Source organism: Stylophora pistillata, chromosome 12, assembly GCF_964205215.1.
Source record: "Stylophora pistillata chromosome 12, jaStyPist1.2, whole genome shotgun sequence".
Classification (NCBI taxonomy): Eukaryota; Metazoa; Cnidaria; class Anthozoa; order Scleractinia; family Pocilloporidae; genus Stylophora; species Stylophora pistillata.
Window position 1 is genome coordinate 3,109,902 of NC_142530.1, and position 17,599 is coordinate 3,127,500.

Sequence of the window (17,599 nt, forward strand, 5' to 3'; positions counted from 1 at the left end):
ACACTTGGCTATACATGAATATACTTGGGTATACATGAATATACAGGGTGCAGAGGGTACACAAGGTAGACAGGGTATACGAGGTATACAAGGATATACATGATATACATGGGTACAAAGTGTACACACGGGTAAACAGGGTACACAGGGTAAACAGGGTACACAGGGTACACACGGATACACAGGGTACACAGGGTACACTGGGTACACACGGGTACACAGGGTACACAGGGTACACAGGGTACACAGGGTACACACGGGTACACAGGGTACACAGGGTACACAGGGTACACACGGGTACACAGGGTACACACGGGTACACAGGGTACACACGGGTACACAGGGTACACAGGGTACTCAGGGTACACACGGGTACACAGGGTACACAGGGTACACACGGGTACACAGGGTACACACGGGTACACAGGGTACACAGGGTACACAGGGTACACACGGGTACACAGGGTACACAGGGTACACAGGGTACACAGGGTACACAGGGTACACAGGGTACACAGGGTACACACGGGTACACAGGGTACACAGGGTACACAGGGTACACAGGGTACACACGGGTACACAGGGTACACACGGGTACACAGGGTACACAGGGTACACACGGGTACACAGGGTACACACGGGTACACAGGGTACACAGGGTACACACGGGTACACAGGGTACACAGGGTACACAGGGTACACAGGGTACACACGGGTACACAGGGTACACAGGGTACACAGGGTACACAGGGTACACACGGGTACACAGGGTACACAGGGTACACACGGGTACACAGGGTACACAGGGTACACAGGGTACACACGGGTACACAGGGTACACAGGGTACACAGGGTACACACGGGTACACAGGGTACACACGGGTACACAGGGAACACACGGGTACACAGGGTACACAGGGTACACAGGGTACACACGGGTACACAGGGTACACAGGGTACACACGGGTACACAGGGTACACAGGGTACACAGGGTACACAGGGTACACACGGGTACACAGGGTACACAGGGTACACAGGGTACACAGGGTACACAGGGTACACAGGGTACACACGGGTACACAGGGTACACAGGGTACACAGGGTACACACGGGTACACAGGGTACACACGGGTACACAGGGAACACACGGGTACACAGGGTACACAGGGTACACAGGGTACACACGGGTACACAGGGTACACAGGGTACACACGGGTACACAGGGTACACAGGGTACACAGGGTACACAGGGTACACACGGGTACACAGGGTACACAGGGTACACAGGGTACACAGGGTACACAGGGTACACAGGGTACACACGGGTACACAGGGTACACAGGGTACACAGGGTACACAGGGTACACAGGGTACACACGGGTACACAGGGTACACAGGGTACACACGGGTACACAGGGTACACACGGGTACACAGGGTACACAGGGTACACAGGGTACACACGGGTACACAGGGTACACAGGGTACACAGGGTACACAGGGAGAATTGGTAACAGGGAGTCTATATGGAGACTGGGTAACAGGGAGTCTATATGGAGACTGCCATGAATTACTTGCCCTCTGAGAATGTGCCTATGAATAGCGCAATACCTTGGTAGCCGCGCAATAACTATCTTTCTCTTTCCCAGGGGTCTTTCTTCACAGCTAACAGTTCCGCTATATCAGAAAAGAAAAAAAACCAAGCATGAAATAGGGAGCTACTGGATTAGTGACTTTCCGTAATTTACTCCATTAAACCCTTGATTTCTATTATTTTTTCACGCTCATGCAGTGATTTTTATTCGGCTAAAACAGCTTAAATAGCGCTCTCTACTGCGAAGATCGTGCATGATTCATACGTATTGTATTAATATCTTATATTCATGTTCTATTTTAATTTATTAAAAACTAGATCATTGGATAATGCAATTCAAGACTTTTTATTGGCTTAGCCATTATGGTATATCAGCCAATATACCATAATCTACAAATATGGTAAGCGTACGTGTCAGCTTAAAATTAAAAGGGAGCTAAAAATTTAATAAAATTTGATAATTTAATTTAACGTTTTTACTAAAACAATTATTCCACTCGCGCTTGTTGGATATGAGATGATTATGGCCAACGAGGTGCTACGCGCCTCGTTGGCTATCTATCATCTCATATCCAACGCGCGCTCGTGAATAATTGTTAATTATTTCGGATTAATTCCTGAAAACTAGCTTGGGAGAATTTTTTTTTTACTAGTAACTAAGTGTATTTACACTATAAAAAACAAGTAGGTATTATCTTGCAGTTTTGTGTAGCTCACTTTAATGTCTTAACGAACCTCATACCATCAGGCTAAGTTTTTTGAGTTGGGTATGAAATTCTCAGTGATAGGAATTCTTTGTCTTCAAAAGGTTAGGGTGCATCTTGTAACTGAGTGCACCTTATAAGTGAATAAATACAGTAATTCTGTCTTGATATGTGCACATTTTATGGTAAAGGACTTGATCTCATACACAAGAAACCCTCAGCTGTATTAAAATATGATTTTATCAAATAATTGGCCTACTTGACTACCCCTCTCCCTGCGCATTCCATTGCCAAGGTATGGAACCCTCTTAAAATAAAAAATGGCTAGTTACACTATGCTTGGAACGAGGAGATTGATGAAAGTAATTTGGATAAACAAGTTAGTACAAGTCTATCACTCATATGTAGCAATATCTTGCAAGGATATAAAATTTACACTCAGATTTTGAAACTATGAAAATAGTCCTATACATTTCTATGAAATAACAGAAATACTACAAGTGCCTTGATTGGTAAAAAAAAAAATCATTTATTGTGCCAGTATGAAACTATGAAAATAGTCCTACACATTTCAATGAAATAACAGAAATACTGTGAGTGCCTTGATTGGTAAAAAAAAAATATCATTTACTGTGCCAGTAAACCCATAGCACATTTAATTTTATTTCATAAAGCAAAAAACTGTAGTTTCTACTAGTATACTGCCACAATAACCCACTTGGAATGTTGGGAAAAGACCCCACCCCCCCAAGGAGAGTTTGTGAATCACTTGCCTCTGACTTACTGGTGCTCTCCCAACTTCCTGCCTGGGTTACTTTGTTGAAACTAATAGTAAGTGTGACCTATTGCTTAACGATGCTTGAGTTGCAGAACAAAATAAAGAACCAGTTTTACATCAAAAACATTTCTTTTTCAAGAGCCTCAAGGCACCCTACAATTATTCTAAAAAATCCAAACATAGGCCTATCCCTGAAAAATTGTTCCTCATCTTTAACTAGAGATTGTCTAACAACAACAATCTTACAAAAATCAGATATATTATCATAAAGAAGGACCTGCAAACAAATTTGTGTTTGATTGATCCACTGAGACAATTCAATTACCTCATCCTACAACTAATTTGTAAAAAATCCAAACACCATTACTACATATTACTCACAATATTTGTTGATAGTTTAAAAAATCATCTCTATAATTAACAATTATTCGCCGAAGGCGAAGTCGAGGGGATTATTCAACAATATTCACCGAACCTGAGGCGAATAATTGTTTTAATATAATTTCGGAGCTGAACAACAGAGAAAGGTCTAAAATCATAACATTTTAGTAACATTTATTAACATTTTATTTTAACATTCTATATAAACCGCGCAGAGCGGTTTATATAGCGTCATATAAGGAACCGCTCGACCAATCAGATTGCTGGAAACTCTTTGCTCAGCTCTGAAATTATACTAAATAGTATTAGTATACACTAAAACAACAGATAGCATTGAAGGCATTCTCTGATTGCCTAGTCAAACTTCAAATATCCTTTGCTATTTACCTCCGAGCAACTCGGTAAAAAATGGCATCCCAGTTTGCATTCGTGATAAGCAAAGAAATCACTCAAATTAATTTTTGGTGGTGTATATTACCTCACTGTTTTAGTATTTACTAAAACAACTATTCACCTCAGTATCAGTGGTTAGCGGTGGATATTTACCGAGCTGCGAGGCCGCGAGGTAAATATCCACCACTAACCACCTCCACTTTGGTGAATAGTTGTTAATAGTTTCTTCACACAATTCATCATCATTTAATTAAATTTCTCTTTGAGAGAGAGAATTGATAAAAACTACAACATAACTTTACCAACTGCAGAGAATAACTATGAATCATTAACAGTAGCAGGCCTGTTTGACAATACAAACATTTCTGGACAGGTATCCAGACCTCACAGGACACCTACATTTAAAGCTGTATGAGTACTTGATCTATTTTAGACTGAATCACAACCCCTGGACTTGATATTCCTGGGAAAGTGTAACCTATCTTTATTACACAACTCGGGCAGTCAGAGGGCCAATAACTAAAATCAACCAATCAAAATGCTCTATTGCCGGTCAATATTCTCTCAGTATTGGACTGAGCACTGTCCCGAATGGTCCCAAATGATACCGCACTTGTGTCCCTTTGAACTTCAGTTGTATAATAAATCTCTTATTAACCAAGTTGGCTTGGGACCGTACCGGAAGAATATCGGCCCTCGGTCTTTTTTGTACGGACCAAGCGCAGCGAGGTCCATACTGTCAAGACCTCAGGCCAATATTCTCCCAGTAGGGCCTTCGCACTTGGTTAATAAGATATATATATATATATATACAATTATGTCCAAAAATAACAATATTTAAAAAATCAGATACATAATCAAAAAGAAGGATCTGCAAAGAATATTAAATGTTTGATTGAGACCATTCAATTACTTTGACCAACTCTTCTTTATGCTCTCCCTTGTATTCAGGTATGAAGTTTTTGATAAACTCAACCACTACATCTCCTGGCAATGCATTACTTAAATTGAATTGAGAATGTGTTTCCAAAGCATCATACAGTTTCAATGTGAGTAGATGTATTGAAACCTGATAGGGGGTTAGTGATGTACCATGAATATAGAGATAACCTACATTATGATCTCACACATCATTAATAGCATAGGCTTGTAATGATTTTCTAATCTTTTCAATTCATCCAGTATTAAAATCTGTTTAAAATGTTTCTGAGTTGCAATGCCAATTACCCTTACCTGGCCATTAACCCAAGAAAGAACTGGCCCACCTAAATTGCCACAATTTAGTGAGCAGTTTAGCACTGCCATTGAATGGCCTGATGGGTTCCTCTTGGAACCAGAGACATTCCCAGTCACCAAAAGAGCACTTTCTTCTGTGTCACTCATGGGATAACCAAATGAAAATATCTGCATTCCTAGCAGCAATGGCTGGGTTGACAACTGCATTGGAGAAATTCTACATTGTGGCAAATTAAGGGCTGGACAATAAAGTAAAGCAAGATCCTTACCAGAATCACTGTGAGCAACCTCACAATGCAGCTCACCAATGGCTGCATTGGAAATGCAAATTGCATAACACTATTTTCATCGTCTAGATAGGTTTCAATCACATGCTTGTTGTTGAGTATAAAGTGGTCGCTGATGAGAAATCCAGAGCCATGCTCAATTTCATCAATAGCCACCTCGTACTCTTCTTAGATACTATTCCTAGTTCATCAGCCTCTTTTTTCAATTCTTCAGAATCTGCTCGTCCTTCTGCACGTTAAAGAACTTTTTAGCATCAAAATATTCAATAGATTGTTTTATGTCAAAGATGTCAAATGTTTGGTAAAACCTTGGCATTCCACTCTGATCTTTCTTTATGGGAAACATGTCATCATCTTCTTGAAAAGTACCTAGAGAGAATTAAACCAATCTCTTGTATCAAAGCTGAATGCAAGTTAAATGCCTACATAAATGCAAATAACCTCATTAACACCAGTTTGTTTGGCTCCAGTTTGCTATAATTAACCAATTTCACCCTAACATCATGATGCATATTCTCCATACCGTTCTCCATTCCTTTACTAAGGTGCTAACAAGGGGAATTTGTATAACAATCAAGAACTTCTTTGGTTGGTGATCATTTTCTCCTAATGTATGATTGAGGGTAATACAGTACAGAGAAATAAGATCCTTGTCATTCTTATGGGGTCAAAGGGTGATGTAAGTTCTCTGTCTTTAGCTTGCTATCAGTCTTATTGTACTTGCAGGCAATCACAATCAGCTTTTGCTTGGATTGTTGGGGGGCCATGAAGTTTATTCACGAAGGTGCAAGTGCTGTGGATAATAGTACAATTTACTCAGCCAACCACCAATTTTCAAGTACTGGCTTAAACTTTACTTTAATCATGACAGTATACCAAACTATAGACAAACAATACGCAAGAGAAATTATTGCCATGCCATGTTCATTTTCATTAATTTTAAAACAAATTCTCAAAAAATAAAAAAAGACAAAAAATCTTCTGCAGAGAAGAAGAACTTCTAGAATCTCTTGGTTGGCTACTTATTTGTCGTCTTTTTAATCAATTAGTCCTTTTTCATTTCTTGAAGCAAATGGCTTTGGCAAAAAACCCAGTGGCAAGTTATCTAAAGTTCACCTTTGGGATGTCATTGAGTTTGACAATGGTTGAGACTTCTAGACAGCTATCAATCAACTTAGAAGACAGTATCAATAAATCAACTGGTGTAGTACATCCTTACAACACATTTAAAAATATCTTGTATCACTTTTATTCATCCCCCTCCCCCCTCCCTTACTCCCTCTGATAAAAAACTATGATTTAAAAATTGTATTTGCAGCTACAAGTCCACGAGACTATGAGCAGTCCTTCCTTTTCTGAGAAGTCTGTTGTGCATGTCAAAAAAAGGCGGTAGAAAAAAATTATTGTTAAGAGTGCTGTAGGAACTCTTGGAGTGACACCCATGCGCTATAGGGGCTCCATGAGTGAGGGGCTTGAAAAGTAGAGACTACAGGCTGGTTTATGGTTAGATCGCACCATGGTTAGATCGCACCATGGTTAGATCGCACCATGGTTAGATCGCTCCATGGTTAGATCGCTCCATCCAAAAGTTAGATTGCCCCACTCAAAAGTTAGATCGCTCCATCAAATAAGTTGCTTTGCTCCATGTAGTAAATTAAAGTAGAAAGTTGATAAAAGACAGATGGACAATGAATGGATAAGTAAGAGTATAGTTACACGAAGAAAGAGTCGCCATTTTTAACCGAAGTTGAACCCAGTCTTGCTCGGGTCTGAGTTTAACAATGTTTAAAAGTGTCGGTTCTTTGAAAGCAATCATAGTCATTGTTGGTCATTTGGTGGCATTTCTGTTGTCTGCTGCTGTGTTTAATCAGGACCATTCAGGAAGGAACAGGCTTTGAGTAGCTGTCTGGCAGATTTCTGGTTTGACTTGTATTGATCCCAGAGGTCAAAGACCTTGGATGCATGTCTCAAAGCTTACCACATGGAGTGAAGTAACTTATGTTGGGAGCGAAGTAACTTATTTGATGGAGTGATCTAATTTTCGAGTGGGGCGATCTAACTTTCAGATGGAGCGATCTAACTGGGAGCGATCTAACTGTGGTGCGATCTAACCGTGGTGTGATCTAACCGTGTGATCTAACCGGATACCTACCGGCTAAGCCCAAGAGTTTGAACAATGCCTTGCGCTCAAAATACAAAAATATGATTGGCTATCTGCTAGAAATCTTTCAAAAAGCTGTCATATGTGTCAACACTCCAGATGGCTGAAGACCTGCAAGAATGTTCATTGTGTGGTTCCAGAAAATATCCATACCCCCCCACGGAAGGGATTGGATTTTCCATGGGGAGAGGGGGGTCAATTTGCTAATTTTCCAGAGGGGAGGGGGGTGACCATAGGAAAATATTTCCAGAGGGTTCTTGTGGCGCATAAGAGAGTAACAAAGAAAAAACACAAAAATTTAACATGACAATTTATTTGCAAAGATATAAAATACGAGCAATTAATGACCTGCTTGAAACTTATATAAAAACATTAATTTTATGTTCAGTCAATCTCTTTTATCCTTCAAAGCATGAGTGATTTATGACCTACTTGAAACTCATTTAAAAACATCAAAATAAAATGTTTCACGCGATCGGAATGGTAGTGATTACAAAGGTGTTTGTCCGCTGTTTTTTGCAAATCTTTTATCTTTCAGTTTTCAGTCACACTAGTTCTTATTTGTAAAGGATATTCACTTTTACCGCAGGTTCACGTTAATGCATTTCGGCAGTGGCGTTTATCTTGAGGTGATGGTAGAGCAACAAAAGAACACTTTCCGAATAATCTCCGTTTAAAGCTAAATAAGTATACCTGCCCCATGGTTCATGAACAACTTTGTGATCAGTTCGCAAAGGCACGAACAATAATCCATTTAACGTGAAAAAGACCGGACTGATACCTCCGGCAACACATTTTTAAGTCTTTAGGCCAAGCTTCAAGAAAACAGTTCACAAAACAGTTCTAAAGTTTGGGTAGTGCCAGATTTTAAACTGTTGTTCAAATTGTATCAAATGGATACCTTTCGGGTGAGGAATAAATAGTATTTCTTTCATCTTATACGCTTTGGTAGTTTATTTTCTAGCCAGCGGAACGAAAACTTTCGAGAACACAAAACATGGAAAAAAAAACTTTTAATTGGTTACATTCTCCTGCAATTGACTGTTTCTCTATCACAAGGAAGTTACACGAGTCTTTTCCAGCACGTCAAACTTTGCATGACAATTTTATTATCAATAGAATCAGCGACGAGCAATTTTACCGCTAACTCAAATATGCAAATTTGGTAGAGCCAAATTCGATACTCACACTGTCTGATTGCGCGATGAGGTCCTGATCTCTTTGCTTTCTTCTTGATGTAGTGAGAGAAAGTACAGTTATATTTCCTACGCGATCTTACATTTCATTAGCCTGTGGCCAAGAATTTTGTCAACAATTTCTTCGTAACTCGAGGGCATAAGGAATTCGCTGATCTGTTGTAGAATTGAACAGAAAAGCTGAAAATACATGAAACTCAAAATTTGTTTGTGACTCGAGTACATCAGGAATTCGCAGAAGGAATTTGCTTTACTTGTTATGGAATTCAACAAAAAATACACGAAACTCACAAAATTTAGCATCCTAGTGAAAAAAACTACTTATATGTTCCCTTCAATAAGAGATAGCAATATTTCCAGGGGTGTGTGAAATTTTAGGAAATTCCGGAGGGGAGGGGGGTTAATTTTGGGCCAATTTCGGAAAATCCAGAGGAGAGGGGTCATACGGCAAATCCCTTCCATAGGGGGTATGGATATTTTCTGGAACATTGAAACATTGCAGTTTCCAACAGTTCATTCAGTGAAATCAGAGCAGACTGAGTCACTATAAAATCTTATAGCTGGCAAAGAAGTTCTTGCAATTTTGCCAACAGACTTTGGAAAGAGAGTTATATACCAAGGGTTTTGCTTTGCAAAAATCTCCAAAACATGTGTCCTTGTAATTTCACCACCTAACAGCATCTTGGTGGAACAAGTGGGAAAACTCAACAAGCTTGGCCTTCCAACAGCTCACTTATTAGAAAAGGACAAAGACTACATGAATGCTATCTCTCAAGACAAATTCAAAGCACACTTGTGGCAAAAGTCTTTCTGCAATGGTTCCTTCACCGGCCTGCCCGTCCTAATTATCTTCTTGGGATTTTTGTTTGCGAGAGCTGTCTTTACGGACAGAAACAATCTACAGTTTTCCAGTTAATTGTGCACCTTAAAATTTGGAATGGTTTTATTTTCTGAGATCACCTGTGAGTTGCAATGACATGAAGACATGAAGATTGACTGGTAATTAAGATAATGAATCTCATTGGTTACCCCTAAAAGAGATTAAAAATTTGACAGCTAAAAACCACTCAGCCATGCTAGGTCAAAATCTTGGGCTTGGTCTGTAGTCCCTTCTTTTCGAGCACCTCACTTATAAAGCTCCTGTGGTGAATTGGCATCACTCCAAGAGCTTCCTGCAGCATGGTTACCTCAACATTTTTCACAGATATTTGTTTAACTCCTGTGACAGACTTTGCAGAAAAGGAGGGACAGCTCACAGTCTATAAGTTTGTTACTTTTTGGTAAATCCTTGACTTAACTGTGGAGACTTAAACTCAAACCTACCTGCAAAACAGTCTCTCACTCTGTGCTCTGCCTCAGAGCGGGAATATTCATGGGGTTTCTGTCCAATAGCATGAGAAGCTGAACAAGTCTCATATTCTTCTTTCAACTTGACTCTGTGTTCATCAATTCATTTGACTTCCTTAGCTCTTCAGATCCAGGCCCTTTTTCAGGGTATTTATAAGGTAGTGTTCTGCTTTCATCATGAAGGCATAGTGCCTTACGAAGTTCAAAAATATCAACCTCCCCTCGAAATACAGCATGACGTCCTTGAAAAGGATCATCTGTACTACAGTAGCAACTCCTCAAACATTCCTCTGCTTCATCTCTGTTGTATCTGTGAGCAGTGTCAGTAGAAGCCATAGCATTCTCATATTCTCTCTCAATACTAACCCTACTTGCATGTATTTTCTCATACACAGGTCCATCCGAGAAACTGCTTGTTTCGATACATTGTCTTTTGCGGAAATTAACTGCCTCATAAATAGCCTTAATATTGTATGTGGTTGTACGTGACATGGGTATATGAGGACGCATGGTGGAAAAATTCCCTGCCAAGTTGTTAGCATAGCAATCCCTGACTCTACGCTGTGCAACCGTAAAAGAATACCTCTGTCTTCCATCTGGATTAGCTTTAGCTTCCTCCAACTCTCTTTCAACAGCATCTCTTCGTTTATCGATCAACACCCTCGTCTCCTCCGAACCAGGCCCTCTTTTGGGGTATTTTTCAACAAAGGGAATGTCTTCAAGCTTTACAAGTGCGGCATGAATATCAGCAATGGTGTATGTCTCGTTATAATCAGTACGATTCCCATTTCGATCAACCTCAGTGGGTAATAAGAGCTCGTTAATGCACAACCATGAATAACATCCAGAAGGTTTCATTGGCTTAATACAACCCTCCAGCCGCTTTAATGCTGTCTCTCGGTCATATCTGCGTGTTTCTGGTTTGCCGTATATCTTGACCTTCACACAGGCATTCAGGAGTTTTCTTCCTTCGTTGCCTAACACATCACCGTTGTTTGTATTTCCAAAATTTTCTTCCGGTCGTAAACAGTTAGAGTCATGATCATCCATTTTTGAGAACGAGAAATGCAGAATGGTAAAACTGTACTTCACAACCTGAGCCATAGCAGTCAAAGATACGCATTAACTTTAAGAAGTAAGACCTACACTACATAGAGCTCTCTGCACCTGGTGCTCCATATTTCTCTTTGCACCTTCGAAATTCGGAGATGGTGCAATACATATGTAACCACGCAGTTTGAGTGAAGGCGACTGAGAGTAGTCTGGAGCGAAACCTAATTGGGAGCTTAGTAGTTGAAGGGTCGTTATCAACATATGGGGTAAGACCTACATTTCAAGATGATGTCTTCCGGTTTGTCATAGAGAGTAGCCCCAGGTCAACCTGGTTTCTGTGCCCTTTTGAAACAGAAAAAGGAATTTGACGAGGTTACTTCTGACTTACATTAATTACAGGCTTTCCTCAGCTAGAAACAGGTGCAAGTATTCGTGGAAATGTGTTTCTTTCCCCTCCTTGCAAGAGTGAACATCGGAAAAAAGTACCCGGCCACTTATTTACATGTCATTAAATAAGAAATGTCTATTGTGTTATGCCTCATTCTTCAAAGCCTCCCGACACATGTAAATGAGGTGGACGGGTATTCTGAAGTTGCTCCTATACTTTTTTTACATCTTTTAAATATACATATACATATACAGTTTTTTCAGCGACGGCCTCCTGTAGGAGGCAAAACCACATATGTTGTCGCGATGAGGGAATGAGTGAGGGCAAGAGTGAGTGTAACAACAGAATTGCGATCTTGACTCAATTTTAACCCAATGTTGCCCACCTTTTTTGGGGGGGAGGAGTATATTAGTGAGCACTGTCAACAGGCAAATGCCTCTGGTTTGTTTGCTTTTTGGGGGGGTTGAGGGCAGGGGGGGATGTTGAAGCCTAGAATCAAATGCAATAAGACCAGAATCCTTGCCATTGTCTGAAGAGATTTGTTAGGGGTAAAAGTCATAAACTGCTGCGGCGCTGAATGTCAAGACAATTCACCAATATATTTAGACATCAAGAAATCTTCTTGGATTGCATGCTTAAGGTAGTTATCCCTGATTTTACTTTTTAGGATGTCAATGTTTATTAGAAAGGAAAGAGTTATTGTAGGTACAACCATCACAGGTGAAAAAGAAAAAAAAAAAAAAAAAAAAAAAAGCATAGTAACATCCAAGTTAGTCATCTCATCATTCCTCTAGGCAAATCCTTTCCCCAATATCTGATGATGAAAAAATGTGTTTCCATTCTCAGATAAAAAGTAACCAACAAAACCATCATAACTCAGTCTATAAAAGCTCACTAGAGAAGGCATGTTGGAGACTTGGCCCAAACTTTAGTGTCAGAGACTGAGCCCAAACTTTAGTTGAGTTTGATTGACATTGCACATGAGTGCAGTCATGCGGTTACTTTGAGTGTGCTTTTTCATAGAGAAGTTGTGAGAGAATAAAACAAAACAGTTGTGTTTATTGAAAGAAAACTTCTGATTGTGACTTCAGGAAACTAAACTACTTCTGCCACCAAGGCATTTGTGAAAGATGTAAATGAATAATCCAAATGCATCCCATTTAACTCAGAAGTACTCGACAATTATTTTAACCACTTCATCATTTCAATACATTATCCAAAAAAGAAAGTTATGAAAAAGACCAAATTTTAAGCCAGAGGTTGACTCCCTGATGTGACAATTCTCTGAATACTCTCAATCATAATAGCATAATGATATGTATAACATTATTAACATTATTATTAACATTATTATTAATTTGAAGCCAGAGGGTGACTCCCTGATGTGACAATTCTCTGAATACTCTCAATCATAATAGCATAATGATATGTATAACATTATTAACATTATTATTAACATTATTATTAATTTTAAGCCAGAGGTTGACTCCCTGATGTGACAATTCTCTGAATACTCTCAATCATAATAGCTTAATTAACAATTATTCCACGAGCGTGCGTTGGATATGAGATGATAGATAGCCAACGAGGCACGTAGCACGGAGTTGGCTATAATCATCTCATATCCAACAAGCGCGAGTGGAATAATTGTTTTATTAAAAACGCCCCCAAGAAATTATTATTTTGTAAGAAGAAACTGGATTTTTTAGCTCCCTTTTGATTTTAAGCTGACACGTACGCTTACCATATTTGTAGATTATGGTATAGTGGCTCATATGCCATAATGGCTACGCCAATAAAAAGTCTTGAATTGCATTATCCAATAATCCAGTTTTTAATAATGATATGTACAACACTGACACAGCACAATGATTTATCAAATATCAGGAGTTCAAATGTAAAACAGAATTCTTGAACTGTATATGCGTGCATTGTTTTGCGACAAATTCTGACCCAGTCTAAAACAGGTCTGCCTGTAAATCAAAATTGTTTTCTGTTTTGAAAAGAAAAACAAAAATATCCCTTTGAGCAACATTAAAATAGGTTTGAAAAGTATTCCTAGACTAGAGTTTAAAAAAAAATCACCTAAGTGTTTCAAGTACTTTGTTCAGCTCTTTTTTCTGCTCTGTGTCACATTTAGTGATTGCATCTTTGATAAACTCAACCACCAACTCTCCTTGCAATGCATTACTCAAATTGAATGACGAGTGTGTTTCCAGAGCATCATACAGTTTCAAAGTGAGCAGATGAATTGAGACTTGACAAGGTTCTGGAATTTCTGTCCAAGTGTATCTTCCTTCAAAGAAATGGCCTGGTACATCAGAAATTGTGCGCGTTTGCAAGGATTTCTTTATCTTTTCAATTGTCAGCCTTTCATTTGGTGTTAAAATATCTTTAATATGCTTCTGTGTTGCAATGCCAACAACAGTAAGGTGATCATCAACCCAGGCAAGTACTGGACCCCCTGAATTGCCATGGTTTAATGAGCAGTTCAGTACTGTCAAGGAATGACCTGATAAGGTCCTCTTGGAACCAGAGACATTCCCAGTCACAAAAAGAGCAGTTTCATCAGTGTGACTCATGGGATAACCAAAAGAAAATATCTGCATTCCTGGCAGCAGTGGCTGCACTGATAATTCCAATGGAAATATACAACTACATTGCAAATCAAGACTTTTGCAATACAGCAATGCAACATCTTTTCTTGGATCAAAATGGAGGACCTCACAAGGCAGGTCATGATTCTTTGCATTAGAAATGCAAATTTCAAATCTGTCTTTATCATCTATGTAGGTATCTATCACATGCTTGTTGGTGAGTACAAAGTGATCTTGGATGATAAATCCAGAGCCATGCTCAATTTCATTAATAGTAGTAGCTTCCTCGTACTCTTCTTTGATACTATTCCTATGTTCATCAATCTTTTTGTTTAATTCTTCAGAGTATGCTCCTTCTGGATATTTCTCAAGTAGCTTTTTATCATCAAAGTAGTCAATAGATTGTTTTATGTCAGAGATGTCGAATGTTTGGTAAAACCTTGGCATTCCACTGTCATCTTCCTTTAAGGGAAACATGTCACCATCCCCTGGAAAGGTACCTGGAAAGAATTATACCAATCTCCTGCATCAAAGCTGTATGAAAGTTAAATGCCCCTAAGATGCACATAACCACTAAAACAACAATTTATTTGGCTCCAGTTTGCCTTAACTTGTCACACCCCAACATATCGGTATGCATATTCTCCATACTGTTCTCTATACATTTCCTAAAGTGCTAAAAATTTTGTGGAACAATCACTTTTACATGTATTTAGCTTTGCCTAATTATTTCAGGCAGGGAGACCACCACAGCTTTAGCCAATTACAGTGGATCCCACATTAACACCCCCCCCCCCCAACCCATTCCCAGTAAACAGGCCAGACTACATCACAGTAATCTTGTAAGTGGGTTCTTTAACATCCCTTGCCTAACCAAATTAACTAATCAATAGATGCAGGAGACGAGACCTATTGTTTATTCATCCTTATCCGAGAAGATAAGAATGTCTATCCATTTTTTGATATTATAGAAAGGTAGCACATTCTTCTCAGTTATTTTATGACCTTGAGTGTTGGTCTGGCCAGGGCTTGAACCCTTGACCTCCCGCACAACAGTCTGGCGCTCTAACCAATTGAGCTAACTGGGAGCTTCTTTAGTTGGTGATGGATCATGTATGCATCATTGAGGAGTGATAATATTGTAAAGAAAAATTAAATCCTAGTCATTGTTAGGGGTCCAAGGGTGAAGTTAGTTCCCTGCTTTAAGCTTGGTATCTGCCATAATTGGACTTGCATACAATCACAACCAGCTTTTGCTTTAAATTGTGTGGGGACATGAAGTTTATTCACAAATGTGTAGGTGCTGTGAACAGATGTAGAATTTACTCAGCCAACCACCAATTTTCAAATACTGGCCAAAGTGTCACCTTATTTCTGACTGTATACCGAGTTATAGAAAATGTCGCAATACCATGTTCATTTTCAGTATATATATTCTCAAAAAAGAAAAAAAAAGCTTTTCTGCAGAGCGGAAGAACTTCCAGAATCTTTTGGTTAACTATTCATTTATCATTTCTTCAATTAGTTAGTCTGTTTTCCCATCTTGAAACAAATGGCTTTGGCAAAAACCCAATGTTAGGTTCAACTTTGGGATGTGGTTCAGTGTGACCCTAGTTGAGACTTTTGATGCAACTTGAAAAACAATATCAATAAATTTTCTGCTGTGGTAGATCTTTAAGACACTTAATACACTTTTATTCACCCTCCATCCACTCCCTCCCATACAAAAATATGATTTGAAAATTATCTTTGCAGCTCCAAGTTAGTTTCTCGATTCTTGGCAAATCCTCGACTTAACTGAGAAGGAACTTGTATTCAAATTTACCTGCAAAACAGTCTCTCACTCTATGCTCTGCCTCATTGCGGGAATATTCATGGGGTTTCTGTCCAATAGCATGAGAAGCTGAATAAGTCTCATATTCTTCTTTCAACTTGGCTCTGTGTTCATCAATTGACTTCCTTAGCGTTTCAGATCCAGGCCCTTTGGCAGGGTATTTGTGAGGTTGTATACTTTTATCATTACTGTGAAGTATTTCACGAAGTTGCAAAATATTAAACTCACAAGTAAATCTTGTAAAAGGAACATCTGTATCACAATAGCAACTTCTCAAGCGTTGCTCTGCTTCATCTCCGTTGTATCTGTGAGGAGTTTCAGAAAGAGTCGCAGCATTTTCATATTCTCTCTCGATACTAGCCCTAGTCGCACGTATTTTCTCGTATACATGCCCATTTGGGACACTGCTTGTTTCGATACTTCGATTATCGTGGGAATGAACCGCATCATAAATATCCTTAATGTTGAATGAGCGCGTTGATGGATCTGCTTTGATAGTGGCATCATTCCCTGCCAAGTTGTTAGCATAGCAATCCCTGACTCTACGCTGTGCAACCGTAAAAGAATACCTCCGTCCTCCGTTTAGATTAGCTCTCGCTTCCTCCAACTCTCTTTCAACGGCATCTCTTCGTTCATCGATCGACACCCTCGTCTCCTCCGAACCAGACTCCTTTTTTGGGTATTTTTCAACGAAGGGAATGTCATCAAGCTTAACGAGCGCGTCATGGATATCATTAATGGTGTATGTCTTGGCATAATCGATGGGATCCCCATCTCGATCAGCGGGTAGTGCGAACTCACAAAAATCCAACCATGAATCACATCCCTTTGCTTGTTTTGCTCGAAAACAGCCCCGAAGTCGATCTAGTGCTTTCAGTCGGTCATATCTGCGCGTTTCTAGTTTGCCTTTAATTTTGACCTTTACACAGGCATCCAGAGCTTTTCTTCCTTCGTCGCGTAAAACATCACAGCTATTTGTATTTCGCAAATTGTCTACCGGTCGAATACAGTGAGAGTTATGATCGTCCATTTCTGAGAACGAGAAACGCAAAATGGTAAAATTGTAAACTATTACTAAAAATAGATTTTGTTACGTGTAACCTATGAGACCCCCCGCACAGGCTCACCTGCTTAGGAAATGTATTAGAGAGAGCTGTAAAATTAAAACAAAACGACGGAAAATTTCGTCAAAAAATGACTTAGCGTTCTAAAAGGAAGCGGCATGGTTGGTACCAAACACTGTTGTTGGGTTGAGTGTAAGACAGACTCAAGATATTCAGATAAATGGCCAAAATCACTCAAAGAGTGAAAGGAATCGGGGAAGAAAGTATTCATTCCTTTCCCAAAACCTTCGCGAGACATGGCAAAGTGTAAGCGTTGGCTAGTGGCTTGTTCGCGTTAATTTTTTACGGAGAAAAACAAAACAAGAAACACTTAAGTTATATTTGTGCTCTTCACTGGCCCGGCGAAAAAGGTCCAACAGCCGAATTTCCGGATCCACTGAAGGCAAATCCAAGACCAGCGCAAGTAAGTTGAGCACATGCTCCTAAGACAGAAGCACCGAAAGAAAGAGAAAATCCAGCGTCAAATAAACAGAAATTATTCAATGACAACTGCATAAACATTAACTACATAAACTGGCATTTCATAG

General features: G+C 39.5%; 1 protein-coding gene and 1 pseudogene across 2 annotated transcripts in view; both read right to left on the reverse strand.

Annotated features, from left to right (window-relative positions):
* Positions 1-4,507: 4,507 nt before the first annotated feature.
* On the reverse strand, positions 4,508-11,738 carry LOC111323470 (uncharacterized; annotated as a pseudogene). The gene is made up of 2 exons (XR_015993884.1): positions 10,053-11,738; positions 4,508-5,741 (listed from the first exon to the last, which is right to left on the reverse strand). The product of XR_015993884.1 is annotated as an uncharacterized LOC111323470 (transcript).
* Positions 11,739-12,097: 359 nt separating this feature from the next.
* LOC111323468 (uncharacterized) overlaps positions 12,098-17,599 on the reverse strand; it is a 5,971-nt gene continuing 469 nt past the window's right edge. The window contains exons 2-3 of the mRNA XM_088740721.1: positions 15,940-16,980; positions 12,098-14,614 (exon numbers count right to left, since the gene is read on the reverse strand). Coding sequence (XP_088596847.1) covers positions 13,599-14,614; positions 15,940-16,978 — 2,055 coding nt within the window. The 5' untranslated portion in view covers positions 16,979-16,980 and the 3' untranslated portion in view covers positions 12,098-13,598. The remainder of the gene's footprint in view (positions 14,615-15,939; positions 16,981-17,599) is intronic.